This window comes from Alosa alosa, chromosome 16 (genome assembly GCF_017589495.1).
Source record: "Alosa alosa isolate M-15738 ecotype Scorff River chromosome 16, AALO_Geno_1.1, whole genome shotgun sequence".
NCBI lineage: Eukaryota > Metazoa > Chordata > Actinopteri > Clupeiformes > Clupeidae > Alosa > Alosa alosa.
Window position 1 is genome coordinate 19,718,825 of NC_063204.1, and position 26,489 is coordinate 19,745,313.

Below are 26,489 nucleotides of genomic sequence, written 5' to 3' on the forward strand. Positions count from 1 at the left end.
GATTACTCAGAGCCATAGATAGTGCGAACTACATGTAATTAAAAACTCATATTAGCGCGATCTGACTGAGTTTATGCTACACCACAATGGAAGTGAATGTGTCATCCCTATCAACCACCTTCATGTCACCAAACTATATGGGTTGAAATCTGAGTGGCAAATCGCAACACTCAGCACTGCAATGGCACTAATGTAAGATGCAGCTAACAAACAAACAAACAAACAGTAAAACAGACCATCATACAGAGAGAGAGAGGCTGTGAGGTGTGTGTGTGTGTGTGTGTGTGTGTGTGTGTGTGTGTGTTTGTGTGTGTGTGTGTGTGTGTGTGTGTGTGTGTGTGTGTGTGTGTGTTAGTACATGTATGTGTGTGTGAGCATACGGAGTGTGACAGCCTGATCAGAATCAAACGCCCCCACAGATACAGACTCAGACAGCAGAACAGCCGCACGCAAACCTCTCCATACTTCTCTCCCGTCCTCCAGCACATGCACATGCACACTGTGTCTCCCTCACTCCTCCAACTCTCCCTCTCTCTCACTTGTACTCTCACTATCTCTGCATGGCCTTCTCCTCCAACTCTCTCATTCACTGACTATGTTACCTCTCCCTTTCCTTCATCCATTCACTTGTTCACCCTCATTCATTCATTTACCACTTCTTTCTTTCTTTCTCTTCTTTCTTTCTTTCTTTCTTTCTTTCTTTCCTTGCACTCCTTCCAGCCCAATTCTTATGTACAGTTTTGTTTTTGCTTTCATTCTCGTTCACTTTTCTCTTTCTTTCTCTGTCTGTAACCTTTTCTCTTCCTCCTCTCTATTCCACCCACTACACACTCTTTCTGTCTCTCTCCTCACTCCCACTCTCGCTTGCCCCCTCCTCCTCTCCCCCCAACCCCAACCCTCGGCCGCCAAGGATACAAAACAAACAGCAGGGGCCGTGGGGCCAGTGTGGGAAACGCGTGGTTGCTGCTGCTGCTGCCACCACTGCTGCCCTCTCTGCTCTGCTCTCCTCTGCTCTCCTCTCTCTCTTTCTCTCTATGTGTGTGTGTGTGTGTGTGTGTGTGTGTGTGTGTGTGTGTCTGTGTGTGTGTGTAGGCAGCGGTAAATTAAGGCATGACATCACTGCCGAGCCTTGCCTGTTCCTCAGCTTGCCAGAGCCTTAAGTCAGCCTGAGCGCAGACACACTGCCCACACAAACCTCACAAGACACACGCACACACACACACACACAGCCCACACACACACACACACACACACACACACACACACATAGCCCAGACACACACATACACTCTGCTAGCCCACCACATTCAACCCTTACCCTACAGACACAGAGAGTGCTAAAATAGTTCCTTAGAATATTTAACAGCCCACACACACACACAATGCACTGCACACATCCCACAACTCAATTCTCCCCATATTCCCAAGCCCTCACTTTATAAGCACAAACCACAAACACACACACACACACACACATAATTAAAACCTTGCTGCAGCTACACACATTTGATAGTATGCACACACACACACACACACACACACACACACACACACACACACACACACACACACACACACACACACACACAAATCCTTTGTCTACAGAGAGACAGAGGCGATGACTGGCCCTCTCTAGACAGCATTTGTCGCCTCTGGTTCTGACCAGGGCCAGAACGGTGCCAGATGTGTTTCAGAGTCACATTTATCATCCCTCTCTGACAGGCCACAGGTACTAGCATTGCTGGGCCTCTGGAAAGGGGGCTACTCCTGCTGATGGGCTGATAGGCCTTCACTGTATGTCTGTGTGTGGGGGGATACTGGGGAAGCCTGCCTTTGCTTTCCCTAGATTGCATCATCTTTCCATCTCTCCACTAGCCCGCACTTTAACTTACCGAGCTGGTGGAACTGGCTTAAGCAGAGCGAGAGAGAGAGAGAGAGAGAGAGAGAGAGAACAGGGGAGGGGAAGAGGACTAGAGAGAGAAAGGTAAGAAAGTGTGAGAGTGACAAACAGAGATTAGACAGAGATATATGGTGCTGCAAAGAAGCAGAGACACAAAAAGAGTGAAAGAGAGAAAGAGAGAGCAAGAGAAAGAGATTGATAAAGGGGAAGAGAGGGAGAATGAGAGTGAGAAAGAGGAAGAAAGTGAGAGGGGGAGAGACAGGGAGAAAGAAAGGGGGAGAGAGTGAAGAAGAGAGAAAGAGAACAAGAAAGGACAAGAGAGAGAGAGGGAGATGGGGAAGAGAGAGGGAGGAGAGAGAGAAGAAGAGAGAGGGGAAGAGAGAGGGAGAAAGAGAGAGTGGGAGAGAGAGGGGAAGAGAGGGAGGAGAAGGAGAGGAGGGAAGAGAGAGGGAAAAAGAGAGAGTGGGAGAGAGAGCGAAGAGAGGGAGGAGAAGGAGAGGAGGGAAGGAGAGAGGGAGAAAGAGAGTGGGAAGGAGAGAGGAAGAGAGGGAGGAGAAGGTAAGAGCCAGCCAGAGAGAGCAGGGCCGCGAGACGTGAATGAAGACATTGAGGGGATTTCCCGCTGGAGCCTGACACATCACCACAAAGGCATCTGACCGGATTAGCAGTGTGGACCAACAGGGCAAAGGGATACACACACACACACACACACACACACACACACACACACACACACACACACATACACACACACAAACACACACACACACACACACACACACACACACACACACACACACACACACACACACACACACACACACACACACACACACAAACATGCACACACACACACACACACACACACTCTCTTTCACTCTCATACACTTTCACTGTCTCTCATACACATTCTCCTCAATATTTTTTTTTTTACTTCTTTCCATTCTTTTCCTCTTTCTCTCTCATGCACACACACACTCTCCCTTCTCTACTTTATCTTACATATATATATATATATATATATATATATATATATATATATATATATATATATATCTACACAACTACCCCTCCCCTTTCTCTCTTACTCACACTCACACTCTCTCCCATAGACTGTATATAAAAGTCTATGCTCTCTCTCATCTCTTCATTTCATAAACCACAGTTTGTCTTCTGAGCTCCTAAGAAAAATAACTAATCCAATACTAATCCAACAGGAGCAGTGTGAAGGCCTCGCTCTCAGAGTTAATGCTTAGCAAGCAGTATAATGGGTGTGATGTAACCCCTGCCCTGGCTGTAGGTGTGTTGATGTTTGTTCACTTTCGAGCTCACGCCACGATAACGCCACCAATCGTTGAGAATGCATCTCAGCGCATTCTTTTCGCCAATATAACAACAGCATATAATATAACACACACACACACACACACACACACACACACACACACACACACACACACACACACACACACACACACACACACAAATCCTTTGTCTACAGAGAGACAGAGGCGATGACTGGCCCTCTCTAGACAGCATTTGTCGCCTCTGGTTCTGACCAGGGCCAGAACGGTGCCAGATGTGTTTCAGAGTCGTCATTTATCATCCTCTCTGACAGGCCACAGGTACTAGCATTGCTGGGCCTCTGGAAAGGGGGCTACTCCTGCTGATGGGCTGATAGGCCTTCACTGTATGTGTGTGTGTGTGGGGGGGGGATACTGGGGAAGCCTGCCTTTGCTTTCCCTAGATTGCATCATCTTTCCATCTCTCCACTAGCCCGCACTTTAACTTACCGAGCTGGTGGAACTGGCTTAAGCAGAGCAGAGAGAGAGAGAGAGAGAGAGAGAGAGAACAGGGGAGGGGAAGAGGACTAGAGAGAGAAAGGTAAGAAAGTGTGAGAGTGACAAACAGAGATTAGACAGAGATATATGGTGCTGCAAAGAAGCAGAGACACAAAAAGAGTGAAAGAGAGAAAGAGAGAGCAAGAGAAAGAGATTGATAAAGGGGGGAGAGGGAGAAATGAGAGAGGAAAGGGAAGAAAGGGGAGAGGGGAGAGACAGGGAGAAAGAAAGGGGAGAGAGGAAGAAGAGAGAAAGAGAAACAAGAAAGGACAAGAGAGAGAGAGGGAGATGGGGGAAGAGAGAGGAGGAGAGAGAGAAGAAGAGAGAGGGAAGAGAGGGGAGAAAGAGAGAGGGGGAGAGAGGGGAAGAGAGGGGAGAAGGAGAGGAGGGAAGAGAGAGGGAAAAGAGAGAGTGGGAGAGAGGAGAAGAGAGGGAGGAGAAGGAGGGAGGAAGGAGAGGGAGAAAGAGAGTGGGAAGGAGAGAGGAAGAGAGGGAGGAGAAGGTAAGAGCCAGCCAGAGAGAGCAGGGGTCAGGGAAAGGAATGAAGACATTGAGGGATTTCCGCTGGAGCCTGACACATCACCACAAAGGCATCTGACAGGATTAGCAGTGTGGACCAACAGGGTAAAAGGGATACACACACACACAATACACACACACACACACACACACACACACACATACACACACACAAACACACACATACACACACACACACACACACACACACACACACACACACACACACACACACACACACACACACACAAACATGCACACACACACAGACACACACACACACTCTCTCTCTCTCTCTCACTCCTCATACACTTTCACTGTCTCTCATACACATTCTCCTCAATATTTTTTTTTTGCTTCTTTCCATTCTTTCTTTTCTTTTCTCTCTCATTGCACACACACACTCTCCCTTCTCTCTACTTTATCTTACATATATATATATATATATATATATATATATATATATATATATATATATATCTACACAACTACCCCTCCCCTTTCTCTCTTTCTCACTTACTCACACTCTCTCTCCCATAGACTGTATATAAAGTCTATGCTCTCTCTCATCTCTTCATTTCATAAACCACAGTTTGTCTTCTGAGCTCCTAAGAAAAATAACTAATCCAATACTAATCCAACAGGAGCAGTGTGAAGGCCCGTTCTCAGAGTTAATGTTTAGCAAGCAGTATAATGGGTGTGATGTAACCCTGCCCTGGCTGTAGGTGTGTTGATGTTTGTTCACTGCGAGGCTCACGCTCACGATAACGCCACCAATCGTTGAGAATGCATCTCAGCGCATTCTTTTCTCGTCAATATAACAACAGCATATAATATAACACACACACACACACACACACACTCGCCACTGCCACTAAGCCATTTCTTTAACCAAGGAGGAAAGCTGAAGCTGATTTATTGCTGAGCTCTGCTCATGCCTACCTTGTGAATTCCTATGCTGTCCAGGTCCATTCTGGAGGCCGTCATCTATTGGTCAGAAACAGAAGCAAATAAACCAGGTCAGCACACTAAAGCAAGGCCATAGACACACAGACAGACAGACTGACCGACAGACAGACACCTGGGGCAGCAGCAGCTCGGCTTCAGCAGGTGCCGAGTTACACTGTGGCGATATTCTCTCTCTCTCAAAACACCTCCGCAGGACAGATGATGCCCAACTATGATGAGCAAATTAGCACCTGTGCATGTAATCAGAGTCTACCTGTGGGTCCCAGAGTTACGTGTCAGGACTTACGTGTGGGAGAATCGCCCCAGCTCCATGGCGCTGCTACTCTCCCGAACAGTCTGTAACATGCATCTCGAGTCCTTGGCTCATCTACCCTTGGCTCATCTACCCTTACTATAAACTATATGAAACGCTTGAAACCCAAGATAGAATAACTGACTCTGTACTGCTGTGAGTTTTATCCAAAAAGGAAGATACTCAGTTCTGCTTTTATTGGTGTAAACTTGCCTTGTAAGGTAATCATCAACATGGCATGACATTTACAAATGCATTACATTTTTAGTAGTCAGACGTACATCTGAAACTGACTAAATGACATAAGCTCCACTGGCTTACATTTCTGTGCATATATATCGGAAATAGGACACATACATACAATGTAGATACTGTATATTGCTGTATATAAGTGACACATGAAAATACATTCTGAAAATACTGTCAGCAGAGATCCCAGTCAGCAATGGCAGGCAGTTGCTTCCTGGAGGGATAACACTCACCCATGTTTATGGTCATCATCGGGAAGTGGCTCTGTTGATGTCGAGCGCAGGGCTCGACTCCGCTGGCCTGCCAATGTCCTCACCACCCTGCGACAAAACAAAAACAAAAACAAAAACACATATCCTCAGTTCTGCATCTCCACAGACAGCATAACAGCGGAACCCCAACAGCTTGTCCACTCTCAGGTGGCTATAGTGAATCTTCATTGGTGACATGATGCGGAAAAAATTACATCACCTTCACCAGACTGTCTTGCGTGTGTTCCTGTTAGGCCTGGGACATGCACATCAATTGTAAATTGAATTGAATGACGATTATGTATAATAATGTGCTATACAAATAAATTTGACTTTGACTTTCACATCAATCATGTTCGGGCACACACCTTGAAAAGCAAACACTGCACTGTTGGATTCAATTATCAATCAACTGGTGTTCCATTAGAAAGGTGACTGTATTCACGGACTGAATGGAACATAATCAAATGCATCTGTTTATAGATACTGTGTACCATATATCTCACATCCCACGGCATTGAGTTACAGCATATAAGAGGACTTCAATAATAATGGACTTCAGTTGGTCTTGTGCGGTCTTAAGGGACAAAAGCAGGTTAGGGAGTGACACCTGGGTAACTGACTGACTGTGCTCTGGTATTCAAGGAATGAACAGAAATGGAATGGGAGTCTGCTTGAGTCGACAGCAGAGAAAGAACCTGGGGGCTGGGTGTCTTCCCTTTACCCTTGGGACATTGTTAACCCACACAGTAAGGGATAAAAGGAGGGCTCCACGGCATGCCACAGGAATACAGTGGCAACACAGAGCCCTTTTAAAAAAATAAGCCAGTGGCAGAGAAAATGCTTTTGAGTGCTAGATACACACACACACACACACACACACACACACACACACACACACACACACTCACACACACACACACTGTCACTGGCAAAGTCAACCTGATCTGTGAAGCGATTCTTTATTTTGACACACGAAAGGAATATCAAGACAATAGTAGTCATCTACCCAGTGCCCCCCTTCAGCCCAAACACACACACACATGCACACAAACACACACACACATACACACCAGTCCTTCACTCTGCACATAAAACATTCACAGACTTTCCCTATCATACAGAACAGCGAACCGCACACAGTAGGAGGAAACGGCAATTAGCAGAAGCAGAATCGCCTTCATCCTACCCCCCCACCTCACTCTGAGAGAAAGTGGAATAGAACATTATGTCCAATATTCCAATATGTGGTTTAATCATTAATCATTAGTGGGTCACTTTGATACTAAATGTATGATTCTACTGTAGGTAATGACTGTATGACTTCTAGGTAATGACTTTCCAGCAATCTCAAAAATATTACCCCATTCATTGATTCATTCAAACACAAAAGACAGGATTCATGTAGCCAGAACCACCATCAGGATTTGTGAAGTAGAAGCACATACTAACACACACACACACACACACACACACACACACACACAGAAAGAGAGAGAGCAAGATGGAAAGAGATAGAGACACACACACAGAAAGACAGAGAGCAAGATGGAAAGAGATAGAGACAGATAGAAAGAGCAGGGTGAGAACACACAGAGAAAGAGAGAGAAATCATGAGAAAGAGACAGAGAAAGAGACCCTCCACCTCGAGGTTGGTGATTAAGTGAAATATGCTAACATAAAGATAGGCATGAAGCCCCAGAGAGACAAGCCTCATTCTGCCTCAGGAACTGGCTCGTCCTGCTCCGCCAAATGATCCCTCTGACTGATCTGAATGCCTAAAAAGGTCCCAGCAAAGCCATGAAAAACACAGCCTGTACCTTGCTATAACATCTATTTATTTAAGGATAAATTAGCATTGATGGAAAGAGCTGCGCTAAGCAGCAGACCTTCCGACTCCAGCAAGCGGAGAGTGGCCTGACTCTGTGGTCTGTAATGGGAGCCTCTGAAGTGAAACCTCTGACTCTTAATATATTTTGTGGGAGAGGGAAAGGATGCAAATAGAAGATGCTTTTACTGACGCAGGGGATCAAGGCCAAGTTGAAAGAAACCATGACCATGGACACATTCCGCGGAGATGAAAAAATAACGCCTGGATATTTGCTCAGAGAGAGAGAAGGGATTTGAGGAGTCTACAGAGCCCTGAAAAGACCCTCTTTCTTGTTCACCGTGTCATTTAGATGGCTGGTTAGATGCCAGTTCATGTTTTTTTCAAGCTGGCACAGCTTTCTCCAGAGACAGTCAGCTAGGGAAAAAAAACTGTGTGGGGCACAAGACAGAGATACAAAGAACTTGCTGTAAGTTTCCAGAGACCAAGCCAAAGCACTTCAGCCCTCACAACAACTCTTCCCGGCAACAAACAGCGGTGAACCTCCCTCCCTCTCTCTCTCTTATTCACTCGCGCTTGCGAGGGGCTGCTCACTGCAAGAGAGAAGGCGATCACAAGATCAGACTTCACAAACATACAGTACATAGACAACATACAAGACAGGCCAGATGCCAGCAACACTCGGAAACAACAAACAGCAAGCACTCACAGTATCTATTCTGTATTTTAAGCGTGACTACCAGCCTAGCCAACAAGGCACCAAACCATATTCATTTGCTGCTGCTCATGAGTCCTGAACCATTATAATACCCTACACTACACTACTTTTTATTTATTTTTATTTTTTTATATTTATATACTTATATTACTTTTTCTGATAGATAGATAGATAGATACTTTATTGATCCCCAGAAGAAATTGTAAGTGCTACCTACCCAGGGCCAGTGGTCCGCTCCACCAGATCAAAGTGACACATGCATTTGTATAAATGAGTCAATGAAATGCTCCATGGCTGTTAGTAAGTATATATCTAAGCAGGAAAAAGAGAGCCGCGCCGTTGTCCAATTTGCCATGAACTCACACAGTCAGATCCTCCTGACCTTGTCCCTTCTTGCCAGTCCAGAGGGGAAAAAATAGAAGGGAAACAATGGCAGCCAAACACAGGCACGGACAGAAGGGCTGCCAAAGGACAGGTGGCACCCCGACATGGCCACTCACATCTCTCTGGAGCTCCTCTGCTGCTCTGCACCACCCCCTCCCTCCTCCTCCTCCTCCTCCACCTCCAACATCTCGCCCCCTCTCTCCTCCGCCCCCAACTACTCGCCCTGGGTCTAGCGCCAACGGCCCATCTTGAGCCGGCCCATCTGCTCATACATACATAAGGCACACATGGCGCCCTCTCTCTAACACACACACACACACACACACACACACACACACACACACACATACATACATACATACATACATACATACATACATAAGCACACATGCAAACAAAATCCTACTCTCTAAGCACTCTCTCTCTCTCTCTCTCTCTCACACACACACACACACACACACACACACTCTCACCACTCCTTGGCAGGCTCTCTACTCTCCATCCCTGAACAGCCGTGGTCAGGATCCGGGAGATTAGGGAACTGAAACCACTGCCACACCGTCGTTTGCTAAATGTCAGTGTACACTTCCTCCACAGAGAAAGAGGCTGGGCCATAGAGGCCACTAGAGTGTTCTGGAAGTATTACAGCATCTGAATGAAAGCGAGAGAGACAGAGAGAGAGAGACAGAGAGAGAGAGAGAGAGAGAGGGCATATGTGTGTATGTATGAGAATGAGAGTCTGTGGGTGTGTGTGTGTGTGTGTGTGTGTGGACTGTTCTGGGCTACAGAGCACCAGGAACTACCTCACAATGTGGCACGTAGGAGGCTTGGAGACGGATAACGTCGTAAAAATCACGGCGTCCGGAGACCTTTCCAACAACACGGCCTCGCTAGCAAGCGCCTGACAAAACAAATAGCCAGTCTAGTCGATTGAGAAATTTACAGTCAGGGTCTGAACAATCAATGTGCTGTTGTGGGACGTGTCTTGCAAAGCACTAAGGAGACTGCTGGACAGCAATGGAAAAAAGTCAAAGCGACTTCTCGCGCCAACGTTTTCTGCGTCACTCCCACAGAATCATAAACAACGAAGGCCAGGCAGGCCGTGGCTCGGAGGGACGAGGGTGTTTTCCCCTCTCCTCTTCTGACGAGGGAGGACTGCTCCCCAGCTGCAACTTCACGCTGAATGACCTCATGCCTGCCTGTGCTGCCACTGACGCTATCGCAGCCGTGGAGAGACGAGAAAGTGCGCTCGAGTGTGCTTTTTTTTTTAAACGAGGCTCCACAAATAATACAAGGCTTTTCACAATGCACTGGTAACGTACCCTGAGGGGGAGGAAGCACATAGTTGACGGCCGATCTTAGTGCCTGGCAACACATACACACTCCAAGAGGTACGCTATTTTGTCCTCTCTCTCTCTCTCTCTCTCTCTCTCTCACACACACACACACCCACACACACACACACACACATAAGTGTGCCCATGGAAGCATTAGCCAATTGTCCACTTTGGGGTTCAAAGACGGAAATGCCAGAACTCTGAGTTCAACTGAATGTCAGACTGCCCGGGTACAACCTCATTCTATTATCTACAGACACAAAGCTTCACAGATATATGATACAGGTACGTTCGTGCTTAAGATATGACGTTCTATAGCTACAAGGTCCCACAAGGTCACTGTACCTAATATCACCAAAAGTGCTCATAGTTGTGGCCTGTGTGCTTGAACTAGATTAATCAGCTTTAATAGAGGAGATAGCATCTAGAACCTCAATCAGTGACCTCACACACTCACTTGGTCAGTTCCGTTCTAACGGCCATCTGACCATGGAAACTGCTTCATATGGTGTTAACCTCGCTGTCTGAGAGCTGAGAGCTCACATACAGTTGACCGCAGAAGGTTTGTCCTGTCCTAAAAGCAGCAGCCTTCCTCTTGCACTCGCCACACTGTGGGCACTTGAGATTACTCATAACCTGTGCTGTCAGCCACAGAGTTCTGGGAAATGTGACAAGAACAGCCTCCCCCACCTCACCTCCCCCCACAGCTGCACTGTGAAGACAGGCGCCGCACTCCCCTTACCCCAACTACCAGCTCCATCCCTTAACACAGCAAGGTATGATACTTTACCACTGAATTTAACCAGCTTCATCTTCACACCCCTGTGAACAATGAAGCAGTACATTCATAGTTCAAGCTCAAGTCAGCTAGCTGCATCAATACCAAAACTACTGTATGGATGCATACCCAATTCCATTTAGAGGATGACACTATGTCCAGGTGGCTGAACATAATGCATGCAGATAAGGCAAAATGGAGGAATGTCACACCTTAAGGTGTTGACTGTCACTGTTAATGCCATACTAAATAAATATGCACCTTCACGCGTAGAAGTATGCTCAACCTCTGACACTGACAACAAAAGGTAAACAAGAGAATCACACAAATCACTGGGCACAGCATTTGAACACACCTCCACTGTACACAGATCAGGTATGCTCATGGAGTGGGTATTACGTTAACAACCTTTGACCCATTTTGAAACAGCAGCAGGCTACAGTCATAGAAAACTGCGATGATAACACAAAGTCTATTTTTTTTATGAAAAAAAGAAGTGATTTCTGCATCAATGATCAAGTGCCTCAAGGCGACCAAGTATAGACACCAAGTTCACACCGTCAAAATCAAATGCACTGCCAGATTCTAAAAATAGTCGAAACCATTCCAACAGAAGCCGACATCAATTATCTGTCTGCCAGCAGACAAGACATATTTTGACAGAGATAAATACCGGCTCCCTCTGTAAACGACCCTGATCTCAGAGGCCGCTGTCAAACAGCATGCTCTCTTTCTTCTCAAACGGAACGTTTCCTGCTCGCAGGCACCAATGCAGAGTAGCAACCTGGTGCGAGAAAGGAGAAACTCGGACACACAACCCACAGAAGAGGGGAGAGCCTGTGTTTTCCTCTGAAGGCCTTGAGCAGTGGGTTACCTTCACCAGGAGTCTATGTAAGGCTCCAGTCAGAGACATAGGTGTCCAGATCTCACCTCACCAAAGTGTGTTATTTATTATACATACAGCACAACTGCATCAATAGGCAAATAAGTGTACACACGTGTATCAGTGCTTTACCATTTACTGATAGGAGGATAAACTATGGGAACATATCCTCAATGGAATGATAATGACTGGATTATAAACACTGCACTAAATGACCCAGTAACAATATAGCAATATAGTTAACCCTGGAGAACAGAGCATGAGTCATTTTGACCTTTGTCCCTATCCTCTAAGAGAGAGAGAGAAAAAGAGAGAGAGAGAGAGAGAGAGGGAGAGAGAGAGAGAGAAATTGAGAGTGGGTGTTTGGTTGCTTGAGTTTGCTTGCTGGCTCACCGAGGCTGTCTTTACAGTGACTGAGACAGCTGGCTCAAAGAGGATAACTACCATTGCCATGGAAACCAGAATCTAAACACACCATCTCAGTGCTATGTGGTCATCTGCTGTTGAGAGCGCCCCGTTAAAAGAAAAAAAAGTCCCTTTCTCCAGAATTCTGATGCCAGTGCAGTTGTATATAGTCTGCTGATCAACAGGATAGGGTGAGTGATAATTCTGAAAATCCAGATCTAAAAATACAGTGGAATGTTCAAGTAGGCTTTATCAGCTAAATAAGTTGACACGTCAGAAGGAAAGATAGCAAAAAATATGAGGAATTGAGGTTACTTTTAAATTATGATAACCTCAGACGATCAGGTATCTACCCCGATAGCAGATGTGATAAACTCGATTGCTTGTCTGTGACCTTTATGAAAATAACAGTCAGGTCCTGTTTGCTGAGGCACATTAGACAGTAGACCTCTGAAGACACCATCCTTGGGCAACTGTCTGTTCAAACAGTGAGCCAGCTGGATCGGGTCCTGAGAGACCTTAAGAGATGCCTGCAGGCGGAGCGATAACCTCTGGGGTCAAACCATTTCAACTGATCTGGCCCGACGTAACAAACTGAGAAACCACTTCTGCTTCCTGTCCCTTGTTGGCAGTCCATGCTCTCTCTCTCTGACACCGTTATCGGCCTCAGGGCCCATAGGGCTTGTAGTGGAGGCCGCGCCTATCTTTTGGGTGTTTTCTACTTGACAGTTTGACTTTCCCCTCCTTCGCTGCCAAGGCCCTGTTCCTATTCCTGTCTTGTGAGGCCCAGCTCTGCCCCTTCTTTGCTTGGCCTGGCCTGGCCCCTGCACTGATTGGCCTGGCCTGGTTCTGTCTCGCCCAACCTATGGCTGACAGGCACACACCTAGGCCTGGGTCATCAACTGCATGGCACCTGGGTAAACCGAGTCATCCAAGAAAGATCAACTGGTGCTATTTGTATCAATCATAAAGCATAAAAGTTCAGAGGGAGACTCACACACAGGGGTCACAAACACATTAATAGGTGCATGACATTGACTGTGTAGGGATGATGTCAGAACATGCATTTAATAGTTGGCTGTTTATAACAATTAGAGAGAAGATCAGGAAATTGGCAGTACAATCAATATCAGGTGTTATTTAAGGACATGGTTTTCATGATAGTGCCATGGTATTAGATTCAATAAAATAAAAATAATAATAATTATAATATACTATTGTATTGACTTTATGTATTTTATTACCAGTGAATGCCCTATAAATGCAGTCATTCCACTGTGATTTGCAGGCCTTAAATACAATAGAAGCAACCCATTTCCTGTGACTGAGTTGACAAAAGCAATATGCAGGAGAGGGACATTTAGGGCACTCTGGTTAAAACGAACATGGCTGCTCTGACCACTTGTGGCTCTTATAATAAGGTCAATAAATCGTTTGACTGATTTGTGTGGATGATGTGCGTCATAAGCATGGTTTTGTTTCCTGCCCCTTTCCATTACTCACACTTAAACTTGGAATTGCATCGGATACATTATGACTGCTTCGTACACGCGCGCGCGCGAAATACGCTTTAAATATAGTAGTGCATGTGTTATATGCATTTATGGAGTAGGCCTATTCTGAATGCAGATAAATCATGCGTTAAGCTGAAAGTTTTGCTGTATTATACGTAAAACTATGCTCTGGCTGTCGTGACGACGATGTATCAAATGGAGAAAAGACGCATAGTCAATACAGATATATTATCGTTATGTAGGCTATTATTATCTATAATATTATTATCGATATCTGGAAATACAACAATCATTGGCCTCTTATTGCGCACGAATGACAGGTTGTGCATAACATTATTAGTCTAATCAATGCCCACTAAATAGCTTTCCTTGTGTTTCTTCTTTTCGTTGACACCTAAACATTACGATAACTGGCAATAATGCATGGCTAAAACTCACCTTGTTACCTGCGTGTCTCCATCCTACTGTTAACACTTAAAGAAAATGCCAGGTGTCGGTCGAAAAAATCAAATCACAAAAGAATAAAGGCCAATGGAAAAGTCCAACTGATCTCCAAAATCGACGCTCAAACGAAGATCCGGAAACTGCATACCCTACAGTTGAGAGACTGCGTGCGTAAAGGTAGATATCATGTCCACTAAAAGTCCGAACGCGACGACATGGATGTGGAGTCGGTATGATATTTTGAGTCTCGAAAACTCAATGATCCAACGACCGTAGCAATCTGAGCGCTGCAGAACTATAACCACGACTCCTGTCAGAGAGAAAGTTTCTTGTCTTCGCTCGGCTGCGCTCACACAGAACTGAGTTTTTCCAAGAGCATCGGTTCTGATGTCAGCAATAACGTGAGGTTCAGGAAATGATGACGCTGGAAGGTAGGCTCCAGTCGGCTCCATGAACCTAGTAGATTTTGCTGCCCTCCAAAGGACAGTCCCTTCAGTGCGTGTTCCTGTAGTAAGTGAAGCACACCAGCCAATTGATGTGTAGGGCTATAAATATTTTCAGATAGAGAAATAACATTGTTTAGTGTTATAAGCTTTTCAAACTTAAATATATATATATACATATAACCGTAGTAAGCTTTAATTAGTTCGGTATGATAGGCTAAGGGATTTTTCCTAACCGATTATTCCTTCACGTTGCGTATAGGCTACATGTAGGTCTATTTTCTTAATGTTTTCATAAACAGGATTTTGGCTAGTCATCGGCATTTCCTGGAATGCCCTAAATGTATTTTACACTTTTTTTGATTGACTGATGCAGAGTGCAGTCTGCAGTACTTCGGCTAAGGGCTGTTGCTTCCAAATACACAAACGCGTTAACATCATAATTTTGTCCCTATATTCTTTCCATTGTCTGTCCGGGAAATACGGAAGTGTCAAGTGCATCAAAGTTCAATCGCATTTAGTTTTCTGCCAGGCTGGTTAAAGATCACCGAGCATAAATTTCAGTGGCCTACCCGTGTTTCTGTTGTTGTACTACTGAAGGTTTGTTTCTTGTAGCCTCCAAAATTTATTGCCTGGTAGTCATGGAGAGAGTGAGAGTTGTTTCGGGGCATCTTACTTCACCTAAAGAGAGATTTGGTCAGCCAGTGCTTGAGCTATCACCGTGCGCGGTGTCGATAGCTAATCAAGATGACATTGTTGTGGTTCATGGATTGCGCACAGCAATAGGAAGAGCGAAACGAGGGTCATTCAAAGTAAGATACGCTATTGTCCTCCATTAACCACCCATAACCATGTTATTAGTGTTGCCATTGAATGTCCTTCTGTTCTGACTCATACAGTACAAGCAGTTGTCGGCAATTGCATTTTCTGCAGGCATGTGATAAATAGTATTAAAACTATGCAGAGTGAGTAAAAGCCAGAAGGCATTTTAATTGTCCAACTTTACTTTAGGTGTCCTAATTACACTGCTATAATAAAGGGCGTACTGACACGCCAGTATAGCTAATACGCACATATCTTGTAACATTGTTGGCCTACTTATTCATTGATAAATTATAGCCCTTTTTACACGAAATAGTAGTCACAACACCTGGGCCTGCCATATATTTAATGTCAAAATGACTGTTGTGAAAAAGGTTCATTGCCAAACATGTAACAGTTAATTACAAGGTACTTAAGGACATGTAATATGCTATGGCATTGATGGAACCAGGAACTTGATTTTTTACCTGTATTAATGGTGCTTTATGGGTTGGCTGTTTCAGGATACAACTCCAGACGAGCTCCTCAGCACTGTCATGACAGCCGTCTTAAAGGATGTTGAGTTGTCACCTGGAAAATTGGGTGACATATGTGTTGGTGAGACAACTACTGTACTACACAAGTTATTTATTAGGAGTACAATAGGCCTATTTTGTGATGCATTGATGGTTGTATCTGATGTATTTGACTCTATGTTCTCTTAAGGGAATGTATTGCAGCCAGGAGCAGGTGCACTAGTTGCGAGGATAGCCCAGTTTCTGAGGTAAGAATTTGCTGGGCTACCAATGCAAGCATACAACTGTGTGAAGTGACATGGTGTCTGATATCTACTTAATTCTTCTTTTAAGTGGGATCCCCGAGACTGTGTCAGTCTACACTGTAAACAGACAGTGTTCATCTGGACTTCAGGCACTATTCAATATTGCTGGTGGGACTATTTTCAAATATTAAAATTGAGTCTTTATTCTTAACATTTTATGCTCTGAGAACATGTGCAATTTAAACAAAGAACTATACATTCCTATTACACTCAATTAACAGGAGGAATTCGAAATGGATCTTATGACTTTGGGCTTGCGTGTGGGTATGTTTTCTCCAGTACATTATAAGAAAGGCCAAGCCACCACCTTGCAAAAAACACTATTATTTTCAGTCAGAGACATTTTAACAGTCAGATAAATTAAGATTTCAAGACCACCAGCCACTGCTTTCATTAAGGGTACAGGACACTCTGTCCTAGATTGTGGCTTAGGTGATGGCAGATTATTGGATCAGTGAATTTTGTTTTATTTAGGACATTTGGCATTTAAATTATTTCTGGGGATTTCTAAGACCCATAATCTACAGTTTGTACTCGGCTTGAACATATGTTTTTGTGAATATACTTCTGTGGCTTTTCTCCGAATCCCTGACTCCTTCTTGCTTGTTTGTGTGCAGCATGGAGAGCATGTCACTGCGTTCTGTTGGGAATCCTGGAGACGTGAGCTCCAGGCTCATGGACAATGAAAAGGCTCGTGACTGCATCGTCCCTATGGGGTAAGGGCACAGTAACTGCTCATTGTTCTTTTGTGGATCTTCACGAGGAAAATCAATATTCAGTGCAAGGACCTTTTTTCAGACATCTAAATGTACTGAAAAAAGGCAAGCCTAAGATGTTTGGAAAGCACTTTTTTTAGCACACATTTTTGAGGAAGAACAAAATGTCGTTGGACAAAGATTGTTACAGAGAGAGGCTGGATTGACAACATTGTTAATGTTAGCCTGCTTTGCCTACAAAACTCACATTGATATCTAAAACCATACTCATTGTGACATGCACATTTAATGGGGAGTATTGTTTTTACTAATGATTCAACTGGAAAGTCCTGAAAACAACTGGTCATTGTTTGTGCACATTTTTTTGCAGAATTACTTCGGAGAATGTGGCAGAGCGGTTTGGCATCACTAGAGAGAAACAGGATGCTTTTGCCTTCAGCTCTCAGCAAAAGTAAGGCGGCCATTTAATAGACACTGATACACTTTTCAGTCAAACATACCAGAAAAATGTTTCTACACTGTAAACTTTTATGGGTGTTGTTTTTTTTATGATGGCAGAACATTGTTGTGAGTCTGCAGTAATAATCCCTGAGATGAAACAATGACTCTTTTCTGTAATCAAATAGGGCTGCGGCGGCCCAAAAGCAAGGTTTGTTTGATTCAGAGATTGTTCCGGTCATCACCAAGTTTGTGGACGACAGCGGATCAGAGCGCGCCATCACCGTCACCAAGGATGACGGCGTTCGGCCGGGCACTACACTGGAGGGGCTGGCCAAACTCAGACCGGCGTTCAAACCCGATGGGAGCACCACCGCTGGTCAGTGTGGCATGCTCATCACCTTTCCCGTTAAAGACAAAACATGTAGCTTTTGTTTACTAAAGTATGGTACAATGCAACTTGGGTCCTATAATACATATTGTCCTGCGTTGGTTCTAAGCTATTTTATACAGTCTATGGTTCTGAGGTATTAGCCTCGGACTGGATCAATTTCCAAGAGGTCTTAACCAGCAGTTAAATGAAATTATTTTTCGACTGGATGGAGATCAGTTTCTGTGGGACTGTGTCCAAACGGGTTTGCCAAAGCCCAGCCTCTTGGGTTCATCTGATTCCCAGGAAGTTACTGTTATGCGGCTTGAGATGGTGTTTGTGATCTCATCCCCTACAGGCAATACCATTCCTGGATTTTTTTTAATTTTGAACAGATTTAAAGAATCTGTTTTATCTATACAATTTCATTGGTTTGTTTTAATCTCTGGTTTGTTTTAATCTCTAGTTTATATTGTTTCATGATGCTGATATGGCATTAAACTAAAGCTGCTACTACTACAGGTAACGCCAGCCAGGTGAGTGACGGCGCAGCCGCAGTGTTGGTGGGGCGGCGTTCGGCTGTGGAGGCCCTGGGCCTGCCCGTGTTGGGGGTCCTCCGGGCCAGTGCCGTGGTAGGGGTGCCCCCAGACATGATGGGCATCGGACCTGCCTATGCCATCCCGGCTGCCTTGGAACAAGCAGGTGAAACACAGACGTCCGGGTCCTTTTTATGTACATTACAGGGGATTTCTCTCCTAAAAGGGTCTATTTGTTTTATTTTTTAGTCAAAACATTCCAAAAAGATGAAGAAACAACATAACGTTTTCACATAATGTAAAAATGCCAGCCAGCCAGCACCAGGCTGTCTCTCTTGTCATACCATTTCTTACCTGGTGTGCCACTGTATTAAATAGCAGACTCCCGTCACAAATGTACTGTAAAGTGCTGTGGACATCGGCGCCGACATGAGTGCAGCGCACTCCACGTTTGACATTCAATTACTGAGACAACATTGTTCTCAATACAACCCCGCACACCAGTGCAGGTGGCAACAGAGTTCTACGCTGATGTACAGGGGTTGTATTGAAAAAAATAGGGTCTAAGAAATCGAATGTCGGCGCTGGTCTCCACCATGCTTAATGGTCCATTCTAGACAACTTAATTTCTACAGGATGTCACACAGCCCCTTTAAGTTAATGTGGTCAGTTGGAATGAGCAGACAAAGCCTCATCAAACTCAGTATAAAAAATCACCTCTTCACTGACTAGATTTAGGGCACCATTGAAGAACAATTCATCTTTTCGTCAGCTGCACAAGTATGAATGTTCCATTTTTGCAACAGTATGCAAATGTTAATCAATTTTGTTACTCATTCTTTCTTAGGTTTGACAGTGGATGATATTGATGTGTATGAGATTAATGAAGCATTTGCAAGTCAGGTAAGACATTGTTAAAAAGTTTCAGATGAGTGTGTGTGTGTGTCATCTGCACTATCGGACTGCACTAACCGTCCTTGCGTCCATTTTATTAAAATTCAAACAACAAAACTTCTGGTGGTATTCCATTGCTGTCATTCAAAGCCTTGTGTGTCTGTCTACCATGTGTTGCTTCAGGCGGTCTACTGTGTGGAGAAGCTGGGCATTCCCCTGGAGAAGGTGAACCCTAACGGAGGAGCCATCGCCCTTGGCCACCCTCTGGGTTGCACGGGGGCCCGTCAGGTTGTCACCCTGCTGAACGAGCTCAAACGCAGGGGCCGCAGGTGAGACACTGTTGGTCACACTCCGCTGAGAAGGCTTGTTCTTTTCAGCCCAAGTATTTTGTAGTGAATGTTACTCTATGGACTTCTCTCACTGTTTCCAAGTTTCCACATGGAGTTTTCCCTGCATAAATTCAGAGAAATGCTGTGATGATAACAACAGAAACCTTGAAGGTGTTCTCCAAAAGAGCCCTTCATGAGGGCTTTCTCAGTTTCGTCTTGCTTTCATCAGCTGTTATAGGCTTGTAGATCACACTTTCAAAATTTGTATGACATTAGTCATTTGCATGAGAGCACCTGTTTAATAACTGTTATATAAAAACTATGATTTGTGAATGGAATTTTACTAATGTTGTATAATTCTGACGTTAAGGTTCGAGGTAGATCAGGAGAGTTGTTTGATGACATTGTGTGCCCTCTTTCAGGGGCTATGGTGTTGTGTCCATGTGTATTGGCACAGGGATGGGGGCAGCTGCCGTCTTTGAATATCCTGGACCATGATGGCCAGCACTCTAGGAGCTGGATGTGTCCTCTATGGAAAGACTGAGCAATTGTGATGATAGTCACAGCACCCCTCATGGCTATATCTGCAATACGCCTGCATTAACACTAGCATAGATTTGGATGTTGCTATGGAGGTACATCTTCCTGGCAATGTCAAGTAAATTTGACATGATGCATTTCATTGTAATATGGAAATGAACCATGATTGATTCTGCAAATGCATTTAACAGATGACGTAAAAACCTTTCAGATTGCTTTGGAATGCAACATTCACTTTAAGTGCCTCCACTTGTAAGTCATTAATATCAAAGATGTACATGACTAAACTGGATAAATATGACTTATTAGATATGCTAACAAATTCAGGGATGATTTAAGACTTCAAATCCACCGAATGAGACTGAATTGTTATGGGAAGTGAGTTTGTGTCATTTGCTTTGGCTACAAACATCTCTTAAGGTCCAGATGGAAAGGTTTGAGTTTCACGCATCTGTGGCGTTCCAGCCTTGATGCCTGCCAGGACAGAACCATGGAAGGCAGGCAGATCGCTGGCCCAGCCACTGTCTTTTATTTGTCCTAAATAACCATTACATGTTTCAGTTCATTTCAATCTTATTGAGCTAGACTTTTTGTCAATTTATGAGAAGAATGTTTGTCAATTTTATAAAAATCATGACTAATAGTAATCATTAAAGATAATAAAACAAATTGATGTAATGTTGTAACATGTATTAAATCTTCAACTGTTATTAGAATCTGTTTGTACAACATTCTGACATGTAAGTGCATACACACAAGAAATGAAAAGGCCACTGTACCACACCTGCTACTGTAATGCAAGGCACAAACTATTGATCTGGAAATGCATACTGAAAAGGGCTGATGGAGAGTTTTGTGCTGCTTTATGCATCCAGACATCAAAATAAATCTGATGCTGTGCTGAGTATCCTTTGGACCAGTGGTCTCCAGCAGCAGCAGCGGTCGGCTGGCTACTTCATGTATCTCTCGTCGTGCGAGCCTCTTCCCTGCACCTGCAGGACGAGTGGCGGCTCCCCCAGCTTCCCCCTCACTGTCACAGTGGCCTTGTACTCCTCTGGGTTGCTGTGGGAAACAGGCCTGCTTACCGCTCTGACTCATTATGGGATACATGGATGTGTATATTGCACTCTCTTAGGGCTGAAGTGATTGTAAGCATTCCTTATTAGTTTAGCTTTAGAGTCGACAGATAATAACTGCAAAGAATATAATGGATGCACAGGACTGACATTTCATGATGCTAAGTCTAACTGGAAGCAATGCACCATGAAATGAGAGTAGTACACAGCAGTAATGGGAAGAGCTCAGTGCTACGTGGAGGTGGTGTTGTAGTGAGTGAGAGGTGAGAAGTGGGATACCTGGCCGTGAAGCTCAGCTGTAAGACCTGCTGGTTCTCTAGTGGCCGCAGTACTCCTCTGTCTGGGCTGAGTTGAAACGTGCTGATCCCACCATCACTTTCTGCAGTCATAGAGTCCACTGATCACTAACAGCCTCTACCTTACCATGCCACATAAAGTGATGCTTACTGCATATTACACTGAGGTACTGTATGTTTGAACTGCACCCACAGTGCTCTTATGATTGAAAGGACAAACACAAATATCATCTTCCTTTGTCTGAGAATCTCATTCTAATGAAAGTTAAACTCACATCATTATTGTTTTATGTTCTGTTAGCATGAGGGGATTGTGGTGCTTGGGGTGATTGTAAGCCAATAACACCCATATCTGTTTATAGAGCAGCAATTGTCCCATAGTGCTATTTTTCACATTTCTCCGCAGCTTGCAGGATGACAGCATTGTGCCAGAACTCTCTTTCCCATGATGCCCTTGGTTACCTATGGCTGCACTCCAATAGCAGCAGGAGCTTCCTCTGGTGTTGAGGTGCAGCTCCTGCACCTGAGTCTGTCCCACATAGCATGTCCCAAAGTCCACCTTGCTGCTGGACACATGCAGCGAGGGCACCGACAGACAGGCAACGAGGGGCACAGCCTACGCAGAGGGGAACAGATGCAATAACAGTAGGTGACACAATCAAAGGCAGGTTAAGTCACTATAAATATCCTATACATATATGACGTACACAGTAAATGTTCAAAGAAATGGGCTGATAGCCTATAGGATTTCTGGAAAGGTTAAATGCTATTATTTAAACACACCATGCTATGTCTCACTTGCTTTAAATACAAATATCTGCTAAATGGCTAGAGTCTGATATTTAGTTGTATAGTCTTCCACTGCTGTGGGACCGTATTGCAAATGCCCAATGCCTAATTGTAAATCCACACAACATACAAAATAAAATATAACACAAAAGTTATAATGAAAACTAAGAGAGAGAGACGTGCACTGTACATTGGTGCAGTGACCAACTCTAGAGGACGCACTGAGTGAGTGAGTGTGTGATGGGACAGACCTGTTGGCTGTTGTTGCTGTACTCCACCACAAGTTTCTGCTGGAACTGCAGCTTGGTCTCTCCAGAGTCGCCTCGCAGCACAGACACGGAGGGCGGGAGCTCCTCGCATGGCCTCTCCAGATAGGCCAGGAGAGACAGCGAGCTGTGGAATGCCACTTTCACCTACCAATCAAACCCACCGAGAAAAAAAAAAATCATAAAACCATTGTTAGGGCTGGTTGGCCATGAATATAAAGATGGAACAAAGTCCTAGACTAGGAGAGAGCTTCAGTGTAAGGGCCAATCTCAATTCTCTATTTTACCCCTTCCCCTTCCCCCTTCTCCTTAGTTTTGCGCGTGCACGTGAGACGAAGGGCTATCTCAATTCTCATTTCAATCGAGGGGTAGGGATAAGGGCAAGGGGTAGATACCCCTTAAAACCAAGCAAGATCGGGAGCTTACTTGAAACCGAGGAGTAAGAGAAATACCCAACATACACCGCTCACACCGGAAAAATAAGCACACCGAGAGATGCATTGACATGAAATGTTGGCATTAATAAGGATTATAAAATTAAAATGGTAATTGTTTTATGTTGCATTCAATCTTGTGACCATATATTGAAGGTCCTGTTCTTCACGAGGAAGTTTTCAAAAATAGCTGTTTTGTGAATGTTAACAGCATGTCATTATTTTGCGCGAATGTCTCGCATTTTACATATTTCCATGTCTACCCCGCGAATTGGCAGCATACGTGTAAAGTCCAACAGCAGCTAAATTCGCTGAACTTTTTTACCGCTCGTCTGATATCAATGCTGCATAGGCCTACTGCTGCCGACTCCTCGCATAGGCTATTACAGGTAGCGATTGCTTCTGATGTCAAGTAACGACCATTTGGATATTATTGTAAAATATCGAAGGAGTTGTGGGATGTTTACATTGCAAACTGCATGTTTATTTTGTTATTTTGTATAATCATCCAGCTCTAGTGGTATCTCATTTCCAAAGGGAATATTCTTCACCCCTATGTCTTGCCACTCGGTTTCGAGGGACAAGGGGTAGGGGTAAGATGAAGGGATAGGGATAGGGGAAGGGTAAAACAGAGAATTGAGATTGGCCCAAAATCTCCCTCAATAAAGACTTTGAGGCTAGGACTAGACTCAATCCATACAGTATATGGGAAACTACAATCTTAACAAACAATATCTATTTAATACAAACTATGACCACAAATCTTTCAGATACAGAATGATTTCCGCTGCATTGACCAGAGCACAAGCAGCAAACATGGCACAAGCCATAATGGGCTTTAGAGCACAGCAGAGCTGGTGTCACATTGTATCTGAAAAGCCCACAAGGAGGCCCTCAGTAGCCGCCCAGCACACCTGCATGTTGTCCTGCGGCCGCAGCAGCAGTGGCTGGCTCTCGGCGGAGCTGTGGCTATGGTCATGGCTGTGTCCGGTGGAGGTCCTGCCCCGGCCTGGAGGCTGCGTCTGTGGCTGCGGCTGTAGCACGGTGAAAGGTGGCTGGGTGCTCAGTCGGAAGGCCAGCGCCATCTCCGTGGTGTTCCTCAGTCTCAGTGACCGCACCACCACCGTCTCCTGCTTCACTGAGAGCTGAGGCAGAGAAAGCCAAAAATGAAATAAATAAAAATGCCATGCCCCCAAAAAAAAAAAAAAAATCCTATCCAGTCAGATGCAGGCAGGTGGTGCCTCTCGGGTGTGTGTTTTCATGTTAACGCTGCAAGTGCTCTTTGATCAATGGATCTAAGTGGTCAGGAAAAATCCCATTTGGCATTCATGTAGGGTATCATGTTAAAACACCTTTACTTGATAAAACAAACTTAATTTCCTCCTGGGCCACCACACACACATCTTTTCCATCTATGACATACTCATGCCCATTAGTTAAGTAGTGAGTTGAATTTTTCATTAACTGACTTCAGTACTCGATAACTTATCTCTGGGGCAAGATGAACAGCTTTCATATTCCAGCCACATAACGCCGACCAGTTTCCATTTTGCGATAGGCTTCCTCAAAGGGCACTTTATCTTTTTTCATCTAGCCAGATCTGTGGTGACATTAATCTGTGGTGATATGTGCGTTTGATTTTAGGCTGATAGCAGTGGAAGCGTTGGTGTTTTTAGACCAAAAGAGGGTTTTCTTTTGAGGTGGTTTCTCCACTGGCACCCCTATCAAACGCACCGTCTCTTTGGGGTCTTCTTCTATCAAATCGCTCGCCACGGTCTGGAACACCAGCACATCCTCGTCCTCATCCATCTGCACGGAGAGACTACACACACACACACACACACACACACACACACACACACACACACACACACACACACACACACACACACACACAGCACAGCACACAAAATAACACATACACAAGACAAATTAATACAACAATACAAACACACAAAACCATAAACCATGCACACACACACACACACACACACACACTGGGAGAGATCCAAATTGAGCGACAGAATCTATTAAATTAGTACAGCGATACATCAAAGACTTGCTGCTGAAAATATATGCGTTGTTAGGAATAACAAAACCTAGTCAAAACAAAGTCATTCTCAAATCTCATTCTCATTCCCAAGATCAATTCCAAACTACCAATTTACTGTCAACGCCAAACTGCCAATTTCATGCAGCCAGAATTAGGGCCCTAGGAGAACAGAGCATTTGCATAGCATGGATAACAAGGCCAGCATCTGGCCCAGTCTAGTCCAGTCCCTCACATGGCCGGTCTGACGGAGGCGTGGAGCTCTAGGTGCAGAGGGTCCACCTTATGTCCCTGTGGCCGCTCCACCTTCCCAGGGATACACGCCGCCATCTAAACCAAGACAAAAATGAGCACTTTATTGATGTCGGTCAGTATCAATAGTAGAAAGGGCAGTAGGTCCCTATAGTGCACAACTTGTGTCTCAGTAAAGTACTACCATAGTTCTTTTTTGCACTAGGTTTTATGATTTTACGTAAACAAATAGCTAAAAATAACACAAACTGATAAATTAGGGTGGCTGACAAAAACAAATAGCCACTCTCAACTTTCCCTGAACCAGGAATTCCCACTAGTACATGTCTCAGGACAGGCAAATGCCTGAGGTGAGAGTTGAGACAGGTACTGGCAGCAGCAGATGGTCTGTGTGTGTGTGTGTGTGTGTGTGCTACCTTGGAGTCCAGACTCATGAAGCCGAGAGCGAAGCCTTCACACCTGGCATCGCTGGACGACCCAGAGAACGTCAGAGGGGTGAAGGACACATGCATGGTGCTACTGCCTCCTGCTGGCACTACCTGGAATAACATGATGGCAATATATCTCCGTGTCCTCATTTCCTATGGTTCCTAGGAGTCAGTTTCCGTCCATGGGTGTCAGTGTCAGTTCAGTGCTGAGTTGTTGGGGATACATACCATCTGCCGTGGAGTGATGCAGTATGGGTAATCAGAAGGGTTGCCCTCATGTGGCCTGATGAGCACAGTGAAGAGCTTCCTCTGTGGAGCTTTGAGGTCCAGAGACATCTTCTCCTCCTCATCCTCCTCCAGCTCCTCTGGTCTCTCTCCGTCCCCCTGCCAGTCACACAGGACCAGGTTCATAAGATGATGGAAAACACCAGAAGAAGACATGGAGGCCCCTACTCTCAAGGGCAATGTCAGAGGAAGTGGTAAAGAGGAATGTAGGTATTGTATTTTATAAAGTCCTGCACTAGGTCTTATTTTTGACTGATCCATAATAACTGGCATCATGACTAAAAGGTGGCGTGTCAAATACAATTTCCGCAGCATTAAGTTGGATATATTCAGTTCAGTGCAGATGGGATGAATGCCAATTTTGTGAGATTTGTTGAAACAGAACGCACAAGA

The 26,489-nt window shown here is 44.7% G+C and overlaps 3 protein-coding genes across 3 annotated transcripts in view; 1 reads left to right on the plus strand and 2 right to left on the minus strand.

The window, feature by feature from the left end:
* Nucleotides 1–14,717, minus strand: part of map3k22 (mitogen-activated protein kinase kinase kinase 22) — a 54,622-nt gene extending 39,905 nt beyond the window's left edge. The window contains exons 1-3 of the mRNA XM_048266129.1: nucleotides 14,307–14,717; nucleotides 6,004–6,090; nucleotides 5,203–5,247 (exon numbers count right to left, since the gene is read on the minus strand). Of these exons, the coding sequence (XP_048122086.1) occupies nucleotides 5,203–5,247; nucleotides 6,004–6,022 (64 nt within the window). The 5' untranslated portion in view covers nucleotides 6,023–6,090; nucleotides 14,307–14,717. The remainder of the gene's footprint in view (nucleotides 1–5,202; nucleotides 5,248–6,003; nucleotides 6,091–14,306) is intronic.
* Nucleotides 14,718–15,220: 503 nt separating this feature from the next.
* On the plus strand, nucleotides 15,221–20,893 carry acaa1 (acetyl-CoA acyltransferase 1). The gene is made up of 12 exons (XM_048266554.1): nucleotides 15,221–15,567; nucleotides 16,081–16,174; nucleotides 16,283–16,340; nucleotides 16,426–16,505; nucleotides 16,619–16,661; nucleotides 17,015–17,113; nucleotides 17,484–17,564; nucleotides 17,740–17,930; nucleotides 18,444–18,623; nucleotides 19,305–19,360; nucleotides 19,535–19,680; nucleotides 20,103–20,893. The coding sequence occupies exons 1-12, from the start codon at nucleotides 15,397–15,399 to the stop codon at nucleotides 20,176–20,178; spliced, it is 1,275 nt and encodes a 424-aa protein (XP_048122511.1). The 5' UTR covers nucleotides 15,221–15,396; the 3' UTR covers nucleotides 20,179–20,893.
* A 2-nt stretch (nucleotides 20,894–20,895) lies between these two features.
* dlec1 (DLEC1 cilia and flagella associated protein) overlaps nucleotides 20,896–26,489 on the minus strand; it is a 36,494-nt gene continuing 30,900 nt past the window's right edge. Inside the window, 9 exon segments of the mRNA XM_048266553.1 lie at nucleotides 20,896–21,282; nucleotides 21,576–21,675; nucleotides 22,055–22,208; nucleotides 22,633–22,794; nucleotides 23,996–24,226; nucleotides 24,816–24,903; nucleotides 25,367–25,461; nucleotides 25,800–25,922; nucleotides 26,040–26,195. Of these exon segments, the coding sequence (XP_048122510.1) occupies nucleotides 21,171–21,282; nucleotides 21,576–21,675; nucleotides 22,055–22,208; nucleotides 22,633–22,794; nucleotides 23,996–24,226; nucleotides 24,816–24,903; nucleotides 25,367–25,461; nucleotides 25,800–25,922; nucleotides 26,040–26,195 (1,221 nt within the window). The 3' untranslated portion in view covers nucleotides 20,896–21,170.